Raw genomic sequence first — 20,214 nt, 5'->3', positions numbered from 1 at the left:
TCATCACCAGAAAATTTGCCACTTCAAAGTTTGTGGGTCTTGCGCCCGCCACGCTATGCTCTCACTGCGCCATGTGGTGCTCTCTCACCTCCCGACGATGTGCTCCCGCCTGCACTCCTGGTCTTCCCGGCTAGCATTGGCGGCCGCCTGGTCCTTCCAACTATCTGCACTCTGCCGTCGTCCTCGCGACTGCCTGCACTCTCTCTTAGTTAAAAATTCAGCCCCCGACTTGGCCGTCGACGCTCTCTACTGCTGCTGCCTGCAATCTGGTAAACTGAGGACCTGGTCCTTTCTGCTGCCTCATCTTCCCAACTGTTTGCACTCTCCTGGCTGCCCTCGACTGGATCAACTCTGTCGGCCTTGTCCTCCCTGCTGCCTGTACTCTCCCGGTAAGTCTCCTGCAAGAAAAAAAAAGCTGTTGGTTTGGTTTAGGTTTCATTTTTTAAAAAGTGCTGCCCATGTTCCTAAAAAAAAAAAAATGCTTTTGGTTTGGTTTGGGTTCCATTTTTTAAAAAGTGCTTCCTATTCTGTTCCTCAAAAAAACTCATACCTTTTTCATATCTTCCACTTCTATTATTTACAATTTCTGTAGCACTGAAAGGCGTATACAGCGCAGTACTGCTACTGCCTTCACCCTGGTCCTCCCAGCTGTTGAGAGAGGTTACGAGGTGAGTTTCAAGTTTATTTAAAAATTTGATGAGATCGCAAAATTCAAATCCAATGCGATTTACACATAGCTGAAGACGCCCACCACTAATTCACGACTTTCTTTCTCCAGTGAGCCTTCACCATTGCTGCCGCTCATGGTCTATAGCACTGAAAGGCATACACAGTGCTCTACTACCGCTGACTGCACTCTGGTCCTCCCAGCCGTCGCCGCTCGTGGTCGCCTGCACCCTCCCGGCTATTTTAGGCTTCTGTTTTTAATTTTTCCTTCTTGGCTGATTAGACTCCTACCTTGCCTCACCTGCTGTACTTTGTTTTAAATTGCCATTGAATTAATTTTGTATTTATGTAATATTTTACATAGGCATCTTATTCCTTAGCAACCTCAAGCTACCTCATCCCTCCCAAAAATGGCCAAACGAAAGTTGGAAAACAGAACCTTTCTAGAAAAGTGAGAAGAATATCTGTTCACAAATGTAAAGGACAGACCTGTTTGTCTTGTGTGCGGATTCAACGTAGCTGTAACCAAAGAATATAACATAAACGAAACACCACGACAAGTACAAGGACTTGGACATAGCACAAAAGCACCAGAAAGTAGAGGAAATGAAAAGAAGTTTGGTTTCACGACAGACTATGTTCACAAAAGCCACATCACAAAGTGAGGCTGCTGTAAAGGCTAGTTTTATTGTGGCAGCAGAGATTGCAAAATCAGCCCGGCCCTTTAATGAGGGAGAGTTTGTCAAAAAGTGCATGATCAAAGTTTGCGACGTCGTGTGTCCAGGTAAAAGGCAAGCATTTTTAAATGTGAGCCTTAGCAGAAACTCAGTAGCTGATCGTGCATGTGATCTTGCCACAAATCTACATGAACAGCTGATGGAAAAGGGAAAATATTTAATTGCATTCTCCCTTGCTGTGGATGAGAGCTGCCACACATCTGATACTGCCCAGCTGTCAGTCTTCATCTGTGGAGTGGACTCAGATCTGCACATTATGGAAGAACTTCTGGGATTAAAATCATTGCATGGCACAACCACAGCAGAAAAAAATCTTTGATGAGGTTTCCAAATGTGTAACTCAAATGAGGCTACCTTGGGATAAACTTGTGGGACTAACAACAGATGGTGTGCCCGTGATGTGTGGTCAAAACAGTGGATTGGTGGCCAGGATTCGGGAGAAGATGCAGGGGGAGAACTGTGCAGGTGAGCTAACTGTTTATCACTGTATCATACATCAGGAATCGTTGTGTTGCAAAGCCCTGAAGATGGAACATCTTATGAGCATCATAACACGAGTAGTTAACTTTATAAGAGCTAAAGGTTTGAATCACCGCCAGTTCAAGTCTTTTCTGGAGGAGTGTTGTTTGGAATACACAGACGTGCCATATTACACAGCCGTGAGATGGTTAAGCAGAGGAAAAGTACTGAACAGATGTTTTGAGCTGCGTGAGGAAATTTGTCAGTTTCTAGAAAGCAAAGGGAAAAACACAGCAGAGCTCCAGGATGAAGAGTTTCTGTCTGAGCTGGCATTTCTCTGTGACATCACGAGCCATCTTAATGTGCTGAACCTGCAGCTTCAGGGGCGGGGCCATATCATTACAGACATGTACACTGCAGTGAGGGCTTTTAAAACCAAAGTGTGCCTGTGGGAGACTCAGATGTTACAAGGAAACCTGGGCCATTTTCCTTGCTGCCAAACTATAAAAGCGTAGATTTCTACTGCCGTGTTCCCAAGTGCACAGTTGCTGAAAAACTAGGCATACTCAGCGCAGAGTTTAACCAGCGATTTGCCAACTTTGATGCCCAGAAATGTAGGTTTGAACTCCTTAGTAATCCATTTGTAGTTGACGTGGAAAGAGCATCAACTAACCTCCAAATGGAGCTGATTGAACTCCAGTGTAGTGACACGCTGAAGTCAAAGTATGACGCTGTGGGCACTGCACAGTTTCCAAGTTACATCCCTGACACAATTCCCCAGCTCCGTACCCAAACTGCTCAAATGCTCTTTATGTTCGGCAGCACATATCTGTGTGAGCAACTATTTTCCTTGATGAAGGTGAACAAAAGGAATCGTCTCACTCATGAACACCTTCACTCAATCCTGAAGATATCCTCAGCTCAGAGCTCGACACCAAACATTGATGAACTAGCATCCAAGAAGAGATGCCAGGTAGCTGGCTTGGACCAATGAGCATCAGAGTAGATCAGAGTGTAGCAAACTAAGCTTGAATTAATATTTTATTTATGCACTTTCCCTTGCTACTCCAAGGCATGGACTTGAATGGTTGGATTTTCATTGAAGGAAATTATTATTATTATTATTAGCCTGTGAAACAATAAAACTAGCCTTTACAGCAGCCTCACTTTCTGAAATTTTACCCCGAATGCTTGATTTCACATGTTTATGGTCATGTTTTCAATAAATATAAATATTGGCCCACGACTTTGTCCATGTTTTTAATTTTGGCGTGGGGTTAGAGAGGATGTAACCCTATACTTCTACTAAGACAAAGAGGTGCTTTTATTAAGGGGCGCATTTAGCGCACACTAATTTGGTTAGCGTATCTTAATAAAAAGACCCCTAAGTATCTTAATTAGATTTCGGTCCCTTATGCAATTTGAGTTTGACACCCCTGCCCTAGAGTATTGCGTTTTTCTTAACTAGCTATGCAAACAGAAGTGATTCTTTGGCAAAGGCTCATATGTGCACACTCCAGGACATCCTATTGTTGCATCTGAACTGGATGAAGCAAGACTCAGCTTGCATTGGGGGCTTCAGCCAGAGTCTCTGTCAAAGGAGCATGCCACTTCGGATAGGTGGGTGATTCTGACTATAGATACCATAACTGGCTGGGGTGGGGGTGGACTCATTGCAGTGGCTGTCTGATTCAAGGCTGATAGACTCCCTCTCAAAGGAAAAGTTGAGAAACAGACTGGAGCTGAGAGCCTTATGTTTGGCATTATAGACCCTGGGGAAATCCCTGGAAGACAAAGCAATCAGGGTGTTTTCAGACAATGCCACAGTGCCGGCAAATGTCGACTAGCAGGGAGGCACCAGAAGTGCTCCATTAAAACATTATGTAGCATTGAGAATGACCAATGGTCATTCTGATGGCTTTGGCAGAGAGCAAGAAAACAATCTGTTTCTTCAGCTGAAGATTTTTGTTCGGAAGTATACAATTGTGACTGGAGAAAGAACTGCTATATGTGTTTCCCCTGTGGCCCATGATAGGCCAGGTTCTCCACAGAATATATCTTCACCTGAGATTGGTAATTATGGGAGCTCTGAATTGGCTGCAGTGGCCTTGGTATGTGGATCTAGTGCGTCAGAAGAGAGATGTTTCGAATTACTGGTGCATCTGTATTTACTGTCACAGGGTCCGGTACCCATGGAAAATCCAGACCGCTTTGGTTTTACAGGATGGCTCTTGAGCACACAGCTTAAGGTCAGCAAAGGTATTTGGAGGTGGTTATTGCTTCTCTCCTTAGAGCTAAGAAACCGGTGACGGTCGCTGCATATGCTAAGGCCTGGAAGGTTTAAATTTTGGTGTGCTAAGGGCAATGTGAAACCCTTCAGGGTTCCAGTTCTGGTAGTACTAGCATTTCTGCAGGCTTGGCTTGAAAGGGGTCTAGCGGTTGGATCTCTCAAGGTACAGGAAGCCAACCTTTCATGTTTCAGAGCCAACTTGGATAAAGGTTCTCTGGCTTCTCTTCTAGATATAGCCAGATTCGTGAAGAGGATGCTCAAGCTGCATCTTCTGGTAAGACAACCTTTTCCATTATGGAATCTTAAAATTGTGTTTCAGGGTATCAAATAAGGCTCTGTATGAGCCTTTGCAAGACACATCTCAGCTGGATCTGATGGTCAAGACAGTCTTTCTAGTGGCTATTGCTTTGGCAAGGCGGGTCATAGGGTTGCAGGTGTGAGAACCATTTCTCAAGCTTACAGACAGTGGGGTCTCTCTGCGGACGGTTCCTTCCTTTTTGCTGAAGGTAACAGCTTTTCATGTCAATCAAGAGGTCTGACTGCCTGCATTTTAGCCCACAGGTTTGAAAAAAACCCCAGGGCAGATGGTTTAAGTTATTGGTCTGTGAGGAGAGTTCTCTGTTATCTTGCAGTGACAGACTTTCAGCTCTACGACCAGTCTGACCAAGCTAGGCAAGCTGGCCTCTAAGGTATCTATTTCCAGATGGATTCACATGGCAATTTTGTCAGCGTACATTGACTATGGTAAACAGCCACCAATATCTTTGAGAGCACATTCCAAGAGAAATGTAGCTTCTTCATGGGCGGAGGCCTGGGAAATCCCACCTGAGATTTAAAGAACAGCTACATGGTCCACACTTCATACCTTTACAAAAGTTTATAGAGTGGATGTAGCAGTCCAAAAGGACGTCACTTCTGGGTCCGAAGTGTTAAGGGCAGGCACATCTGTCCTATCCTAGATTCCAGGGATTGCTTTGATAACCTCCCACTTGTCAGGACTCTTATACCATGTGTAATAGAAGGGAAGATTAGTTTCTTACCTCAATAATCATAACCAATCACTTTTGTTTGCCAGTTACTTGTTCAGGGCACTCAAGGTAATGATAGAATTAAATTTCCTATCATTTTTGTTACCTAAAAGTACATGGTCTATCTGCCGGAAGTTCGCAGAGCGAAACTCGCGCATCAGATCAGGGAGTTTTGGGACAGTTCAGTCCCCACAATTTGGCATTATTTGCAGGTGCTGGGGTCAATGGTTTCCTTGGTAAGGGCACATCTACATCCTCTTCAGGAAGCGCTTCTATCCTGATGGTGTCCACAATGGGACAGCTGAGGTGTATCCACTCTGACCTGGTGGCTTTAGTGACAGTCACTGGCCAGAGGAGTTCCACTCCGCATCTCCACATGGGTGATTCTGACCATGGCTGCAAGCCTTTATAGATGGGGAGCATATTGCAAAGGGCGTCTGGTATAGGGACACTGGGCCTCTCCCAGAGAAAGTGGTTGATCAACCGATTGGAGCTGAGAGCCATCTGCCTGGCACTGCAAACATTCGGAAGCGCACTACAGGGTAAAACGTTGTGAATTTTCTCAGTCATTTCAATGGTGGTGGCCTATATCAATCAGCAAGAGGCTCTTAAACAAACTCCATGGGCTAAAGTTAGGGCCCAAAGTGGTGAACTGGATTAGAAACTGGCTGACAGACTGACGCCAGAGGGTAGTGGTAAATGGAATTCGCTCAGAGGAGGGTCAGGTGAGTAGTGGAGTACCTCAAGGCTCGGTGCTGGGACCACTTATGTTTAATATGTTTGTGAGTGACATTGCTGAAGGGTTAGAAGGTAAAGTTAACTGTTTTGCAGATGATAACAAGATTTGTAACGGAGTGGACACCCCATAGGGAGTGGAAAACATGAAAAAGGATCTGCAAAAGTTAGAAGAATGGTCTAGCATCTGGCAACTAAAATTCAATGTGAAGAAATGCAGAGTGATGCATTTGGGGGGGTAGAAATCTGAGGGAGAGAGGAACCTTGGGGTGATTGTTTCTGAGGATCTAAACAGTATGATAAGGTAGTGACTGTAACCAGAAGGATGCTAGGCTGTATAAAAAGAGGAGTAACCAGCAGAAGGGAAGTGTTGATGCCCCTATATAGGTCGTTGGTGAGGCCGCACTTGGAGTATTGTGTTCAATTTTGGAGACTGTATCTGTTGAAGGATATAAAAAGATTTGAAGCGGTCCAAAGGAAGATGATGAAAATGGTAAGAGCTTTGAACAAAGAGAAGTATGAGAAGAGACTGAAAGACCTAAATATGTATACTCTGGAGGAGAGGAGGGATGAGGAGAGATGATAGACATTTAAATACTTGAAAGGCATTAATATAGAACCAAATCTTTTCCAGAGAAGAAAAAATGGTAAAACTAGAGGGAATAATTTGAGGTTACAGGGAGAAAGACTTAGGAGCAATGTTAAGAAATTTTTATTCACGGAGAGGGTGGTAGATGCCTGGAATGCCCTCCCGAGGGAAGTGGTGAAGAGGAAAATAGTGATGGAATTCAAAAAAGCGTGGGATAAAAATAGAGGATCTATAATTAGAAAAGGAAGGATGTAAACTAAAGAACTAAGGCTGGTATTAGACAGACCTGCATGGTCTGTGTTCCATATATGGTGATTCAGTGAAGGATGGGCTGGGGGTGGGCATTAATGGGCACTCCACTAATATGGAACACGAGGACATTACTGGCTACACTTTAAGGTAGATATCCTGTAAACAACGGATGGTTGGATAGGCTGGAGTGAGCGTGATTGGCAACTTCAGCATTTGGAATCTAGGACAATACCAGACTTTACAGTCTATGGCCCAGAAATATCAAAGAAGAGACAAGTTAATCTAATCATGTATTTTTTTATGGGTATAACTTGACTGGATGGACCATTTAGATCTTTATCTGCCGTCATTTACTATGTAAGAGTGCCTCTCTTTATCTGGAAGCTCAAATGTTTCAGTGGGCAAAAACCCACCTCCAGGTGCTTGCGGCGGCACATGTAGCAGGAGTAGACAATGTGCAAGTGGGTTTTCTCTGTCAAAAGACTCTACGATACTAGAGAATGGCCGCTTTCTCATGAGGTGTTTAACTGCATTGTGAGCCAGTGGGGAACATAAGAACATAAGCAATGCCTCCACTGAGTCAGAGCCGAGGTCCATCGTGCCCAGCAGTCTGCTCACGCGGCGGCCCAACAGGTCCAGGACCTGTGCAGTAGCCCCCTATCTATACCCCTCTATCCCTTTCTTCAGCAGGAAATTGTCCAATCCTTTCTTGAACTCCAGTACCGTACTCTGTCCTATTACATCCTCTGGAAGTGCATTCCAGGTGTCCACCACCCGCTGAGTAAAGAAAAACTTCCTAGCATTTGTTTTGAATCTATCCCCTTCCAATTTTTCCGAATGCCCTCTTGTTCTTATATGTTTTTAAAATTTGAAGAATCTATCTCTCTCTACGCCCTTCATGATCTTGTAGGTCTCTATCATGTCTCCTCTGAGTCTCCGCTTTTCCAGGGAGAAGAGCTCCAGCCTCTCCAATCTTTCAGTGTATGAAAGGGTTTCCATGCCCTTAATCATTCGTGTCGCTCTCCTCTGGACCCTTGACATTTGATTTGATGTTGTTGGCGACCAACAACAATATGGCTCGATTCTTCAAAGATGCAAGCTAGGAAGTGAAGGCTTGGATGCCCTGGTATAGGTGTGGCCAATGGCAGAACTCCTATATGTGTTCTCTAAGTGGCCCATGATAGGTAGAGTCCTAAGGAGAATAATATTACACCCAGGGCTTGTAGTTCTAGTTGTGCCAGATTGGCTGAGATGTACATGGTATGCAGATCTCATCTATCATCTGTCTACAGAAGGAATGAGGCCTCAGACTTCCAAGTCTCCTGAGGTTGTTCAAGTAGGACCTGATCGCCCTGGAGGATCTGGACCGCTTTGGTCTTACAGTATGGTTCTTGAGCGTGCAGCCTTAACGTACAAAGGCTTTTCAAACGTGGTGATTGCCACCCTTTTAAGATCCAAGAACAGTCAACCTTAGCTGCCTATACAAAGGCCTGGAAATATTTCCAGGTCTGGTGTGCACAGAGGAGTTTGGAGTCAGACATGGCCCCGATCTCATTAGTGCTAGCATTCCTGCAAGAAGAGTTAGAAAAAAGTCTTGTGGTCAGCTCCCTGAAAGTGGTATTTCATGTTTTCAACCCAAGGTTTACAAAAACACCCTGGCCACACATCCAGATGTGGCTAGATTCCTGAAAGACCATGTCTCTTAGGGAGTATCCCAATACCCTTCCCTCTTGTTTTCTCTCTAGGGCTGACCTAGAGATACAAACTGAGAAATGGTACACAGCTCAGAGATGGGAGGCGGAGCAAAAAATTCTAATGAGGCTCTACACAAATTCTTGTGGGAATAATTACATTACTGACTTTTGTTCCGCCATAACCTCGCAGTTCTAGGTGGATTGCAAAAAAGGTATGTTGGACATTACAGGTTTAGGAACTAAATACAAGGCTGAGATTTATTCAGAAACATGGGAAACTTAGGTACGGTATTAGCTTGTCTTGACAAAGTTCCTAAAAAGCAGGGTCTTTATAGCCCTTTGGAGGCTTTTGTAATTTGGTGATGTTAACAGGATGTGGGCTAGATGGTCTATTTTTGCTGCCTGAGTTGCCTGTAATTTGTTGTATAATCTCTTTGATTTGGGGGGGGGGGGTTTGTGTGGATAAATGGAATCCGAGTTCTCCTTGGTCTGGTTGAGGTGTTCTGGATAGGTGGGGTAGTGCCATTCAGGTATTTGTATAGTAGACAGTAGAATTTTAATAATATTTATGCATGTACTAGTGTTTAAGCCCGTTACATTAACGGGTGCTAGAGTAGATGTCTGTCTATCTTTTTTTTTTTGTCTCTCTCTCCTTGGACGCTGTCTTTATTTCTGTCTCTGTTTCCCTGTCCCCCTGCCTGCCTGTATTTCTCTGTTGCGCCATGCCTGCCTGTCTCTCTATGGCCCCCTTCCTGTGTCCTTAGTGCCCCCAGTGCCTCCTTCCTATGTCCCCCTCACTGCCTTTCAAACTTTGTCCCACCCCCTCCTCCAAAGCCCGCCCTTCTGCCTCCCTCCCATCTCCCTGTGCACAACCCTTGAGCAGCATCTTTCCATCTCCCCCACGCCACTACCGCCGCTGTTCAGCTGACCCCACTGACCCTCCCATCACGAGATGACCGACAAACCTCCTGGCTCCAGCGGTATCCGCAGCATTCTTTGAAACCTTTCTAGCGCCACTCTATCTTTCTTGAGATAATGAGACCAGAATTGAATGCAATACTCCAGATAAGGTCATAGCATGGAGCGATACAGGGGCATTATAACATTCTTAGTGTTGTTAACCATCCCTTTTTTAATAATTCCTGGCATCCTGTTTGCTTTTTTGGCCGCTGACACACATTGGGTGGAAGATTTCATCGTATTGTCTACGATGATACCCAGATCCTTTACTTGGCCGCTAATCCCCAAGGTGAACCCTAGCATCTGGTAACTTTGATTCAGGTTGTACTTCCTAATGTACTTCACTTTGCATTTGTCCACATTAAATTTCATGTGCCATTTGGATGCCCAGTTTTCCAATTTCCTAAGGTCCACCTACAATTTTTCACAATCCACATGCGTTTTAACTACTTTGAACAGTTTAGTGTCATCTGCAAACATAATCACCTCACTTGTTGTTCCAATTTCCAGATCATTCATAAACAAGTTAAATAGTACCGGTCCCAGTACAGATCCCTGCGGCACTCCTCTGTTTACTCTCCTCCATTGAGAAAAATGACCATTTAACCCTACCCTCTGTTTTCTATCCGATAACCAATTCCTAATCCACAACTGAACTTTGCCACCTATCCCACGACACTTTAATTTTTTCAGGAGCCTCTCGTGAGGAACTATATTGAAAGCTTTCTGAAAATCTAGATACATTATATCAACTGGCTCACCTTCATCCACATGTTTATTCACACCTTCAAAGAAGTCGAGCAAATTGGTGAGGCAAGATCTCCCTTCCGTCTCATTAAATCATGTTTGTCTACATCAGGGTTCCCAAAGTCCCTCCTGGAGGGTCACAATCCAGTCGGGTTTTCAGGATTTCCCCAATGAATATGCATTGAAAGCAGTGCATGCACATAGATCTCATGCATATTCATTGGGGAAATCCTGAAAACCCGACTGGAGTGCATCCCTCAAGGAGGGACTTTGGGGACCCCTGGTTTATATGTTCCACAATTTTATTTTTTATAATTGTTTCTACCATTTTGCCCGGCCCTGAAGTGAGGCTTATTGATCTGTAATTTCCCAGATCTACCCTGGAGCCCTTTTTAAAAATCAGCGTAACACTGGCCACCTTCCAATCTTCAGGTACTACAGACGATTTTAGTGGCAGGTTACAGATCACTAATAGCAGGTCAGCAGTTTCATGTTTGAGTTCTTTTAGCACCCTGGGACATATACCATCTGTTCCTGGCAATTTTTAACTTGTCGATTTGGCTTAATACATATTCCAGGTTCACAGAGATTTCTTTCAGTTCCTCCGCATCATCACCCTTGAAAACCATTTCCTGTAGATCTCTTACATCTTCTTCTGTAAAGACCGAAGCAAAGAATTAATTAATTCAGTCTTTCCGCTATGGCAGTTGAAAGATCTAGTTGTATGACAAGCATTTTCTTTCCTTTGCTTAGGTGTAGTCGGGCTGTATCCAGAACAGTCCCCAGTAGTGTGTCTGTTCTGTAGTTAGACCTGAATCCCGATTATGAGGGGTGAAGTAGTTCAAGAGGTATTGTGCCACTAGGCCTTCCATTAGTTTTACTTATATTGTTATTGAGGCAATGGGTCTATAATTGGAAGGGAGGTTAATTGCGCCCTTTGGGTCTTCGGTGATTGGGGTGATGATTATTTTGCTGAGATCTTGTGGAAATTGGCCCTCTCTGAACAGTGATTGTATCCAGTTCATGAGGCAAATACAAAATTTTGGAGGCAGTTTTTAACAGGTAAGGGGGGCAGTTGTTAAGGTTGCAAGCTGCCTGGATATATTTTTTTTGAGAGTTGGTTCAGGTCTGGTCATTGTATTGTTGAAAAGTCAGTCCATGTTCTGGCTGCTGCTGCCTCTCCTTCTGTGGGTTATAGTATGACTTTGTCCAGTAGACTTGGGGTGTTTTCAAAGGTGATTCTGGCATTTGTGATTTTGTTTTTGAAGTATTCTGCCAATTGGATTGCGGAGGGGGGAGGTTTCCATTGGTGGGTAGGTGGGGTTTGGTGTCAGTGAGAGTTCTCAATAACTTGAATAGTTTTGTTTTGTTTTTTTGTCTTGAGAGTCCATGCTGACCTGCTTGGTGTAGAATGCTTTCAGTTTCTCCTTTAATTTGGTCTTGTATTGTTTGGTCAGGTTTCTCCATTCTGTTTTTGTGAGTTCCTGGTTTCTTTTTCTCCAAGTTCTTTTGAGTTGTCTGCATCATTTTTTAAGTAGAAGTTCACTGTTGAACCATTTGTCGGCTCATCTGCCGATACTGTTCTTTATTTGTATTGGTGCCAGCTCATCCAGGATGTTCTCACTTAGTGTGTACTTTTGGGATATAAATTCATTATGATCACAGGATTCTATCATAGAACATGTTTTGTCTAGAATGTAGAGGGGTCGATAATTTGCAGTGTTTTGTACATTGATATTTGGTTTGGCTTGTGCCCAGTTGAGATTGAAAGTGTATATGAAGTAGTTGAACCAGAGGGAACAGAGCCAGGTTCCATTTGAGATGTGAATCTCCGGTGAGATGGATTGTTGGGTCAGGAAGGCTATGTTTAGCTGATGTCCTTTTTCATATGTGGCTTGGGGATTTTGTATGGTTAGAGAGCATCAAGGAATGAAAGAAGGTTTTCTACTTGTTTGGAGGAGTGATTTTCGAGGTGAAGGTTTAGATCTCCTAAGATCAGATTGTGTGCAGAGGATAGTGAATTTCAGAAAGCTAAGTCTTCAAATTCAGGTCTAGCAACTCCCCATTTCCTGGGCGTTATATAGCAGAGAAGGCAGGGCATGGAGCTTTTTAGCATGTCATCAAATAAGTTTGCAGGCTAGCAGATCCATTAGGAGGGTGAAGCCTTTGTCTAGTATGTCTGTGTTTAGTTTTTGACAAGAATTGACTACTCAAAGGTTCAGGAATGATGAGCCTATTAGAAAGATTATGTAAGTTAAGTACCTAATCTTCCCATATCTTTTGAGATACAGCTAGCAGAATTGAACACAATACTTAAGGTGAGGTCACAAGATCGAATAATACAGAGCCATTATAATATTCTTGGAGAGGAGGAAGGGGTGGGGAGAGGGGCACAACGGAAGGTCAGTGCAGAATTCTGTGCAAATTCTGCACTGCAGAGAATTCCACCAGGAATCTGAATACATCTCCAACAACAGATTGATTACTTTAAACTTCAGCAGATATGCCATTGAAGCAGGAGCTTTGTGTTTTACTACAGATAGGAATGGTTTGGGCAACTACCTCAAGTGATGCTCAAAATCAAGAGTGATTGAGTTATTCTCACTTGAAATGAATGCTTCCAATGCCAAAGTAAATGTACCAGCTTCAGTTAGGCCAAAAGCTTGTTTGCATTGCTGCTCAACTACTCATTCACCCCTGTGACTTTCTGTCCTGACTATGGTCTTGCTGTAACACTTATAACTACTGGGAACATAGCTGCAGCAAAATTGAGATGCAGTGAAGAAATATTTTTACTGTGGACTGAAGGCAAGATCAAGCTGATTAGAAGTAAAAGAACCACCACCTAAAAACCTAAGTTGGAAATGAGAAAGAAAGTAGGATTAATATAAACACCAGATAGGAGCTGATGGGGAACAAAGTGCAGCTGATATTCTCTTCAGCAAACTGACAATTGGCTAAATTCTATATGACTAAGTCAGGCTGCACCTCTCTCCCTTTTAAAAGCTGGACTCCCATGCAGGACTGGCTGATGATACCTCTTAAAAGAGAAAATTTAAAATAGGACAAGAAAGATACCATCTACAATCGGTTTAACTTGAGGCCAATTCATTTTCAGAATCCAGCTTTTGTTTTTTGGGCTATGTTCTAAAGACAAAATGATTAGTCCCCATAAATGGACAAATCATGCAAAGCCCAAGTTAGAAAAATATCTTAAAAAACCCAAAAGCTATACTGACAAAGCGGTTGGAATTTCTCCCACTACAAAGAAATTCAAACTGCTTTGTCTCCAACTACTACTGAAATGCTTTAATGGCTCCCTTACACTGTATATACAGATTTTACCAACACTTGCTTATTTCTGATCTGAAGGGGTTACCTTTGCAAGCTAATCATAAACTTCATTAAGTTAGTCCAATAAAAAAAAATAATAATTTTCCTTTATGTTTTACATGGCCACCACATTTCACTCAACAAAGGGAAAGGGACTTGTATACTGCCTTTTTGTAGTCATACAACCACATTCAAAGTGGTTTACATGTAGGTACACAAAGCATTTTTCCCTTTCTGTCCCTGTGGGCTCACAGTCTATCTAATATTCCTGGGGTAAGTAGAGGATTAAGTGACCTGCCCAGGGTTACAGGGAGCAGTGTAGGGTTTGAACCCAAAACCTCAGGGTGCCGAGGCTGTAGCTCTAACCACTAGGCCACATTCTCCTCCAAAGGCAACATGGAAATCCTAAATGAACCCAAAGCAGAAGGAGAGGTCTTCCTGATGTGAGTTTGTCTGCCCTGTGGAATCTGAGGTTTAGAATCCAACTCCATTTATTCATTCACCTCATAACTGTAGGAAGTTCATGCTGCAGCTGGTCAGATCTTTTCCATGGAGACCATCTTAGATATTACCACAATGGCTCAGCTGAGTGAGGCCATGTCCTTGCAAGGTCAAGCCAACCGGCATAAGATAATCTATATACTCTTGGGAGACTTCTGAGCAATAAAACTAAATATTCTGCTTATTTTATTTGTATTTTTTTTTGTGCAGAATCCCCCCTAAAGCCTTGATTTCTCCCATTGGTATGTTCAGGCCTCAGCTTTCTCTGTCTCTTTTCCAAGGTAAATAAATGCCTTCTAGGTTTTCCGCCTGCCTTACCTCTTTGTTCACTTGTTCTCTACATTCTGGTTTAGCATCTCTGTCTTCCATCGTTCTCTCTTCCTAACTCTTAGCTGTGCTCTATACACAACTGTAATAAAGTCTACAAAGTGATTTTCTTTTTTAAATTTTTGCAGGTCAATATTCAAGGTGGAGCTATAGCCCTTGGCCACCCTCTTGCCATGTCTGGCTGCCGTATTCTGGTTACCCTTCTGTATGGACTAGAGCGAACTGGTGGAAAGCGTGGCGTGGCTGCCCTCTGTATAGGAGGTGGAATGGGAATAGCAATGTGCATTGAAAGAACTTGAAGTGATACAAACAGCCAATAAATACTCCATAATGGTTTTTTTTTTTTCCAAGAGCTCAATATTGTTTCCAACATTAAAACTTTTTAGAATAACCATTTAAGTGAAAGTTGAGATATTGTTACTTCAGTGACAAAAATAATAAGAGTACTAGACCAGCTAAAGAAGTATGGTTTTGAATCACAGGAGACTTTCAATTTGAGAAAAGCTGCACTTATGTTAGAGTTGTGTTATAGCTTAAAAAAAAATTAAAGTGAAAAATGATTTTGCCCATTTCTGCACTCCTTCTCCAGCTTTTTCTCTTCCCAATTTACTGTGTTCGGTAGCCTTAGTTCCAGCGATTCCTTTTGTCCAAACAGCAACACACACACAGACCCTGTATTTTTGTTGTCCTGCTTATGGTCTACTTATCAACTCAGAAAAATAAGTTTGACTAAATCAATATTAACCTGAAGTACGTTATATTATGATGCCACTTGAACTGGCTGTATCAATTTAAGTTTTCATAACTTTCTTAACACAGAAACTTTTATACTAAAAAACCCCCCAGAGACTTTCAAAGTATTTAAGAACAAGACTGGTAATGTATCTTGGAATTGTGAAATTGATCATATATATAGTAGACAGTATATTTTATTGGAGTTGTCAGTACAAACTAGATGCCATGACAAGTGCTAGAACAATGAGCCGAAATACAGTAACACTTGGTGATAAATAAGAATAAAAAGTGAACAGCCAGTTTTACATTGATCCAGACTGAACTGCATCTTGGTAACTCTTTCCTTTTTCATCTTTGTTCTCTGGATACAGTTTAATCAAATCATCAATTCGAAGAATAGTAATTGCAGCCTCTGTTGCAAACTTCAGACTCTTGGTTTTAACCAGGGTGGGCTCAAAGACACCAGCTTGTTTACTATCTCTTGGTTTTCCATTGACTAAATCCAGACCAATCCTGCCAATCAAATTTGATAAATATTAATTTTCCCCTCTTGTACAAAAAATGCTTATTTAACAAAGTTCAAACTGTTTTTTCATAAAGTATAGTTACCATATTTTACATATATTGAAACCGTCTGCTTCATACTTCTCCAAAAATATTAGTTTTACATTTGACAACCAACACTGGCAAATAAAATCCAGTTAGCCCATGATTTATTTTTTTTGTTTAAATCTTTATTGATTTTCACACTTTGATAGTGCAATATAATTGGTAAATCATAAAATACTGCATAGAACGCACTAATAACTATACAATTATTACATTAAACAGTCATTTACTCCCATCTTCATCTTAATTATTAATATAATAAAACATATGATACGATTTCAATATTATAATTAAATAATTTCACTCCTCAAAGTACATTTTCCTCCCCTACCCACCCCTCCCTGGATGTGTAAAGAAATCTAATGAAAAGGGAAGAAACATGACCCTTACTGTAATGCAACAAAAGTAGTCAATGGACTCCATACATCATTAAAGGACTTACTAGTCCCCAAACGTTCCACCATCATTCTTTCATACTTATATGTGGTACACACATTTACCCACCAAAAAGTGTAATTAATCCTGTCATGGTTCTTCCAATTATGTGTGATCAGTTGAACAGCTATTCCCATCATGATCAGGAAAAGGCGACTTTTATACTTATCTAAAGTAGGCTTAACATGTAGTAATGTACCACAAATTACAGCTTCATAGGTTAAGGGAATAGATAACTGAAGAATAAGATTTATTTGTCCCCAAATTGAATTCCAGAAACTAAGTATCAATGGACAAAAATATAACAGATGATCCAAAGTCCCTATATTAATATGACAATGCCAGCATCTATTAGATTTAGAATTATCTATTTTTTGTAATCTAACTGAGGTCCAAAAAATTCTATGTAATAAAAATAACCATGTTTGTCTCATAGATGCTGATGCTGTACATTTCAACCTCCAAGTCCAAATTCGTGGCCAACGAGACACAGAAATATACTGTTTTATCTCGATTCTCCAAATATCTCTAAAACTATTTTTTGACTTCTTATTTAAAAATTCAGAAATCAATTTGTACCACTGGGCGGCCTGATGCCCTACTAAATCTGTCTTGGTAGCAAAGGATCTGAAGCTAGCCCATGCTTTAAATTGAGAAGAAAAACAATGCTGTTTAGAGATCTTATATACTAGTTATGAGGCCTCATGGTGCAATCTTTACATCGCTCACCTACTTTGCCCATGACCCAAGATTGAATCTCACAATGAGTTATGGGCAAAGCTGGTCTATGACTCTCTTGGTTATTTATTCATTTTCAGTTTGGTAAATGAATAATACCTGGCCTTAACCAGGGAGTAAAGATGACCAGGGAAGACAATGACAAAGCACACCACTAATAATAGTCTGTCAAGAAACTATCACACAAGTGGCAGCCCCTATACATCATTCAGGACTTGGTATCTGCATTTTCATAACATAATATGGACTTTTCTCCTTCCAGATGTTAACTAGCATGAAGGTAAAAGTGATCTTAAATACTGCTGGATTGTAAAGTTCACTGACCAATGAAAAAGAATTTCCATATCAAGAAATGCTTCCTAGATCTTTTCTAATTTATTAGCTCAATCTATGTCTAGTAAGCAGAGCTTTTACTGCTATATATTGATACTGAAAAATAACTAATATACACTTCTGATCAGCTAATTCTCCCCACCATAAAATTAGTTCATATTTTCCCCTAAGTGACATTGTTGAGTTGTAGGAACACAGCATGTTGTGAGTTTTTTTAACCCAACTCCATGGATGTAATCCTAGTAGAGTAATTTCTTTATCACCGAAAAAGGGAACATAATACTATAAAAGTAATAAACAAATAATAAACACCCAACCATATGGATCTTTTGACGTGTTTTAGTTTTCTTCTATTGCCTTAAATGAAGTGTGACCAATTTCTAATGCTTTTCAAAGTGAAAAGCAGCTACTTAAATGCCATCCTACAGCTTTTCTTCAGAAATTTCTGCTAATTTCAGAATTTAATTGAGAACCTGGTATTGTATACTAGGCTCTGGAATTTGTTTTATGCAGACCAGAAAAGTGTTTTCTGTTCTAATCTCTATACCCACTGATACTGTACCATCTGAAGACCATATGTAACCCAGTAGTATAACATACGAAAACCAAATGCCAAAGAGTCCACCAAGATAATAATCACTTCAGATCGCCTGAAACCATTTCATGTGGCTCTATTAATACAAGAGAAAAATCCACCAGATTTCACCCAACTACTTACAACCTTACACCCTAGGTCAGGGATGCAGGACATCAGGTTTTTCAGAAGATCACTAATGAATATACATAAAATAACCATGCAACTGTCATACATATTCATTAGGAATATCCTAAAAACTTGGCCTGAACGCTAGGATCCCAAAGTTCAAATATACCACAAATCTAAAAATTTCATAAGCTGCAAAATTGGTTTTTGTACACAAAGTCAAGAATATGACTTAAGACATAATATAAAACAAAACTAGGTCAATGTTTTTCAGTAGCAGGAGTCTACTTTGGTTACTTGGTCTTAAAAGAAATGTATCTTTTGACCAGCAGAAAAGGGGCTCTCTCATATGCAGATCTAGTGGTCTGGAAGTTTTGGTCAGACAAGCTACAGGACTTTTCTTATTCTACTTTCAGGAAATTAATTAAAATATTATTATTCCATCAGTATTTTGCACAGTAGTTTATGTATTGATGTTTTGCAAATTGAAAGAGATTTTCAATGTTGAAAATTTATTATAATTAAATATAGTACATTGTGTTTAACTGATTTTATGGTACCTATGATGTACATGTGCGATTGCAAGTGATAGAACTGTACAGCAGAATTTTACTAATATTGTACACTGCATAATACCAAGTAGCAGTATAGCACAGGTACTACCGTAACAGGTGTTATCCAGGGACAGCAGGCAGATATTCTTAACGCATGGGTGACGTCACCGACGGAGCCCCGGTACGGACCTTTTTAACTAGAAAGTTCTAGTTGGCCGCACCGCGCATGCGCGAGTGCCTTCCCGCCCGACGGAGGAGAGCGTGGTCCCCAGTTAGGATAAGCCAGCTAAGAAGCCAACCCGGGGAGGAGGGTGGGACGTAAGAATATCTGCCTGCTGTCCCTGGATAACACCTGTTACGGTAAGTAACTGTGCTTTATCCCAGGACAAGAAGGCAGCATATTCTTAACGCATGGGTGACCTCCAAGCTAACAGAGAGGGAGGAGGGATGGTTGGCCATTAGGAAAATAAATTTTGCAACACAGATTGGCCGAAGTGTCCATCCCGTCTGGAGAAGGCATCCAGACAGTAGTGAGTAGTGAACGTGTGAACTGAGGACCAAGTGGCAGCCTTGCAGATTTCCTCGATGGGCGTGGAACGGAGGAAAGCCACAGAAGCAGCCATAGCTCTGACCCTGTGGACCGTGACAGCACCTTCCAGTGAGAGACCGGCCCGAGCATAACAGAACGCAATACAAGCAGCAAGCCAGTTGGAAAGCGTTGTTTAGAGACAGGACGACCTAGACGGTTAGGATCGAAGGTTAGAAAGAGCTGAGGGGACGAGCAGTGAGCCCTGGTACGGTCAAGGTAGTATGCAAGGGCACGCTTACAATCCAGTGTGTGCAACGCCTGTTCCCCAGGGTGAGAATGGGGTTTAGGGAAAAAGACAGGCAACACAATGGACTGGTTGAGGTGAAAAGCCGAGACCACCTTGGGAAGGAATTTAGGATGGGTACGCAGAACCACCTTGTCATGGTGAAAAACAGTGAATGGTGGATCGGCGACCAGTGCATGCATCTCACTAACCCTCCTGGCAGAGGTGATGGCAATGAGGAAAAGCACCTTCCATGTGAGAAGTTTGAGCGAAGTTGTGGCAAGAGGCTCAAAAGGAGGTTTCATGAGGGCTGATAAAACCACATTCAGGTCCCAGACGACAGGAGGAGGCTTCAGAGGTGGTTTGACATTGAAGAGGCCTCTCATGAACCGGGAAATAAGTGGGTGAGCCGTGAGAGGTTTTCCGAGGATAGGCTCATGAAACGCAGTGATGGCACTAAGGTGGACTCTGATTGAGGTAGACTTGAGGCCAGCGTCGGACAGGGAAAGCAAATAGTCCAGTATAGTTTCCACCGCCAAAGAGGTGGGATCGTGATGATGCAGTAGACACCAAGAGGAGAACCTGGTCCACTTCTGATGGTAACATTGGAGGGTGGTCGGTTTCCTAGAGGCATCCAAAATGCGACGGACGGGCTGAGACAGATTCTCTGGAGAGGTTAGCCCGAGAGAAACCAAGCTGTCAGGTGGAGCGAGGACAGATTGGGATGTAGTAGAGACTGATGCTGCTGCGTAAGTAGAGTAGGAAACACAGGAAGAGGAATGGGCTCCCTGGAGCTGAGCTGGAGCAGGAGGGAGAACCAGTGTTGGCGAGGCCACCGAGGAGCGATGAGAATCATGGTGGCTCTGTCCCTGCGGAGTTTGAATAACGTCCGCAACATCAGAGGCAGCGGAGGAAAGGCATAGAGGAACCGATCTGTCCAGTCGAGCAGGAATGCATCTGGGGCCAGACGATGAGGA

General features: G+C 42.3%; 2 protein-coding genes across 3 annotated transcripts in view; one reads left to right on the top strand and one right to left on the bottom strand.

The window, feature by feature from the left end:
• The window catches only part of ACAT2 (acetyl-CoA acetyltransferase 2), a 71,119-nt gene extending 55,559 nt beyond the window's left edge, over positions 1-15,560 (top strand). Inside the window, exons 9-10 of one of the 2 annotated variants that reach the window (XR_004538914.1) lie at positions 593-668; positions 779-918. Coding sequence is in view for 1 of the 2 variants with exons in the window: in XM_033939261.1 (XP_033795152.1) it covers positions 14,447-14,617 (171 nt within the window). In the remaining variant the exon portion in view is untranslated. Of the gene's footprint in view, positions 1-592; positions 669-778; positions 919-14,446 lie in introns of those variants that run through there. The other variant, XM_033939261.1, reaches the window with a different exon arrangement.
• Positions 15,230-20,214, bottom strand: part of TCP1 (t-complex 1) — a 176,731-nt gene continuing 171,746 nt past the window's right edge. Inside the window, exon 12 of the mRNA XM_033939260.1 lies at positions 15,230-15,566. Coding sequence (XP_033795151.1) covers positions 15,356-15,566 — 211 coding nt within the window. The 3' untranslated portion in view covers positions 15,230-15,355. The remainder of the gene's footprint in view (positions 15,567-20,214) is intronic.

This window comes from Geotrypetes seraphini, chromosome 3, assembly GCF_902459505.1.
Source record: "Geotrypetes seraphini chromosome 3, aGeoSer1.1, whole genome shotgun sequence".
Classification (NCBI taxonomy): Eukaryota; Metazoa; Chordata; class Amphibia; order Gymnophiona; family Dermophiidae; genus Geotrypetes; species Geotrypetes seraphini.
The sequence above is the reverse complement of the archived record's forward strand: the minus strand, read 5'-3'. Positions and strand labels throughout refer to the sequence as shown.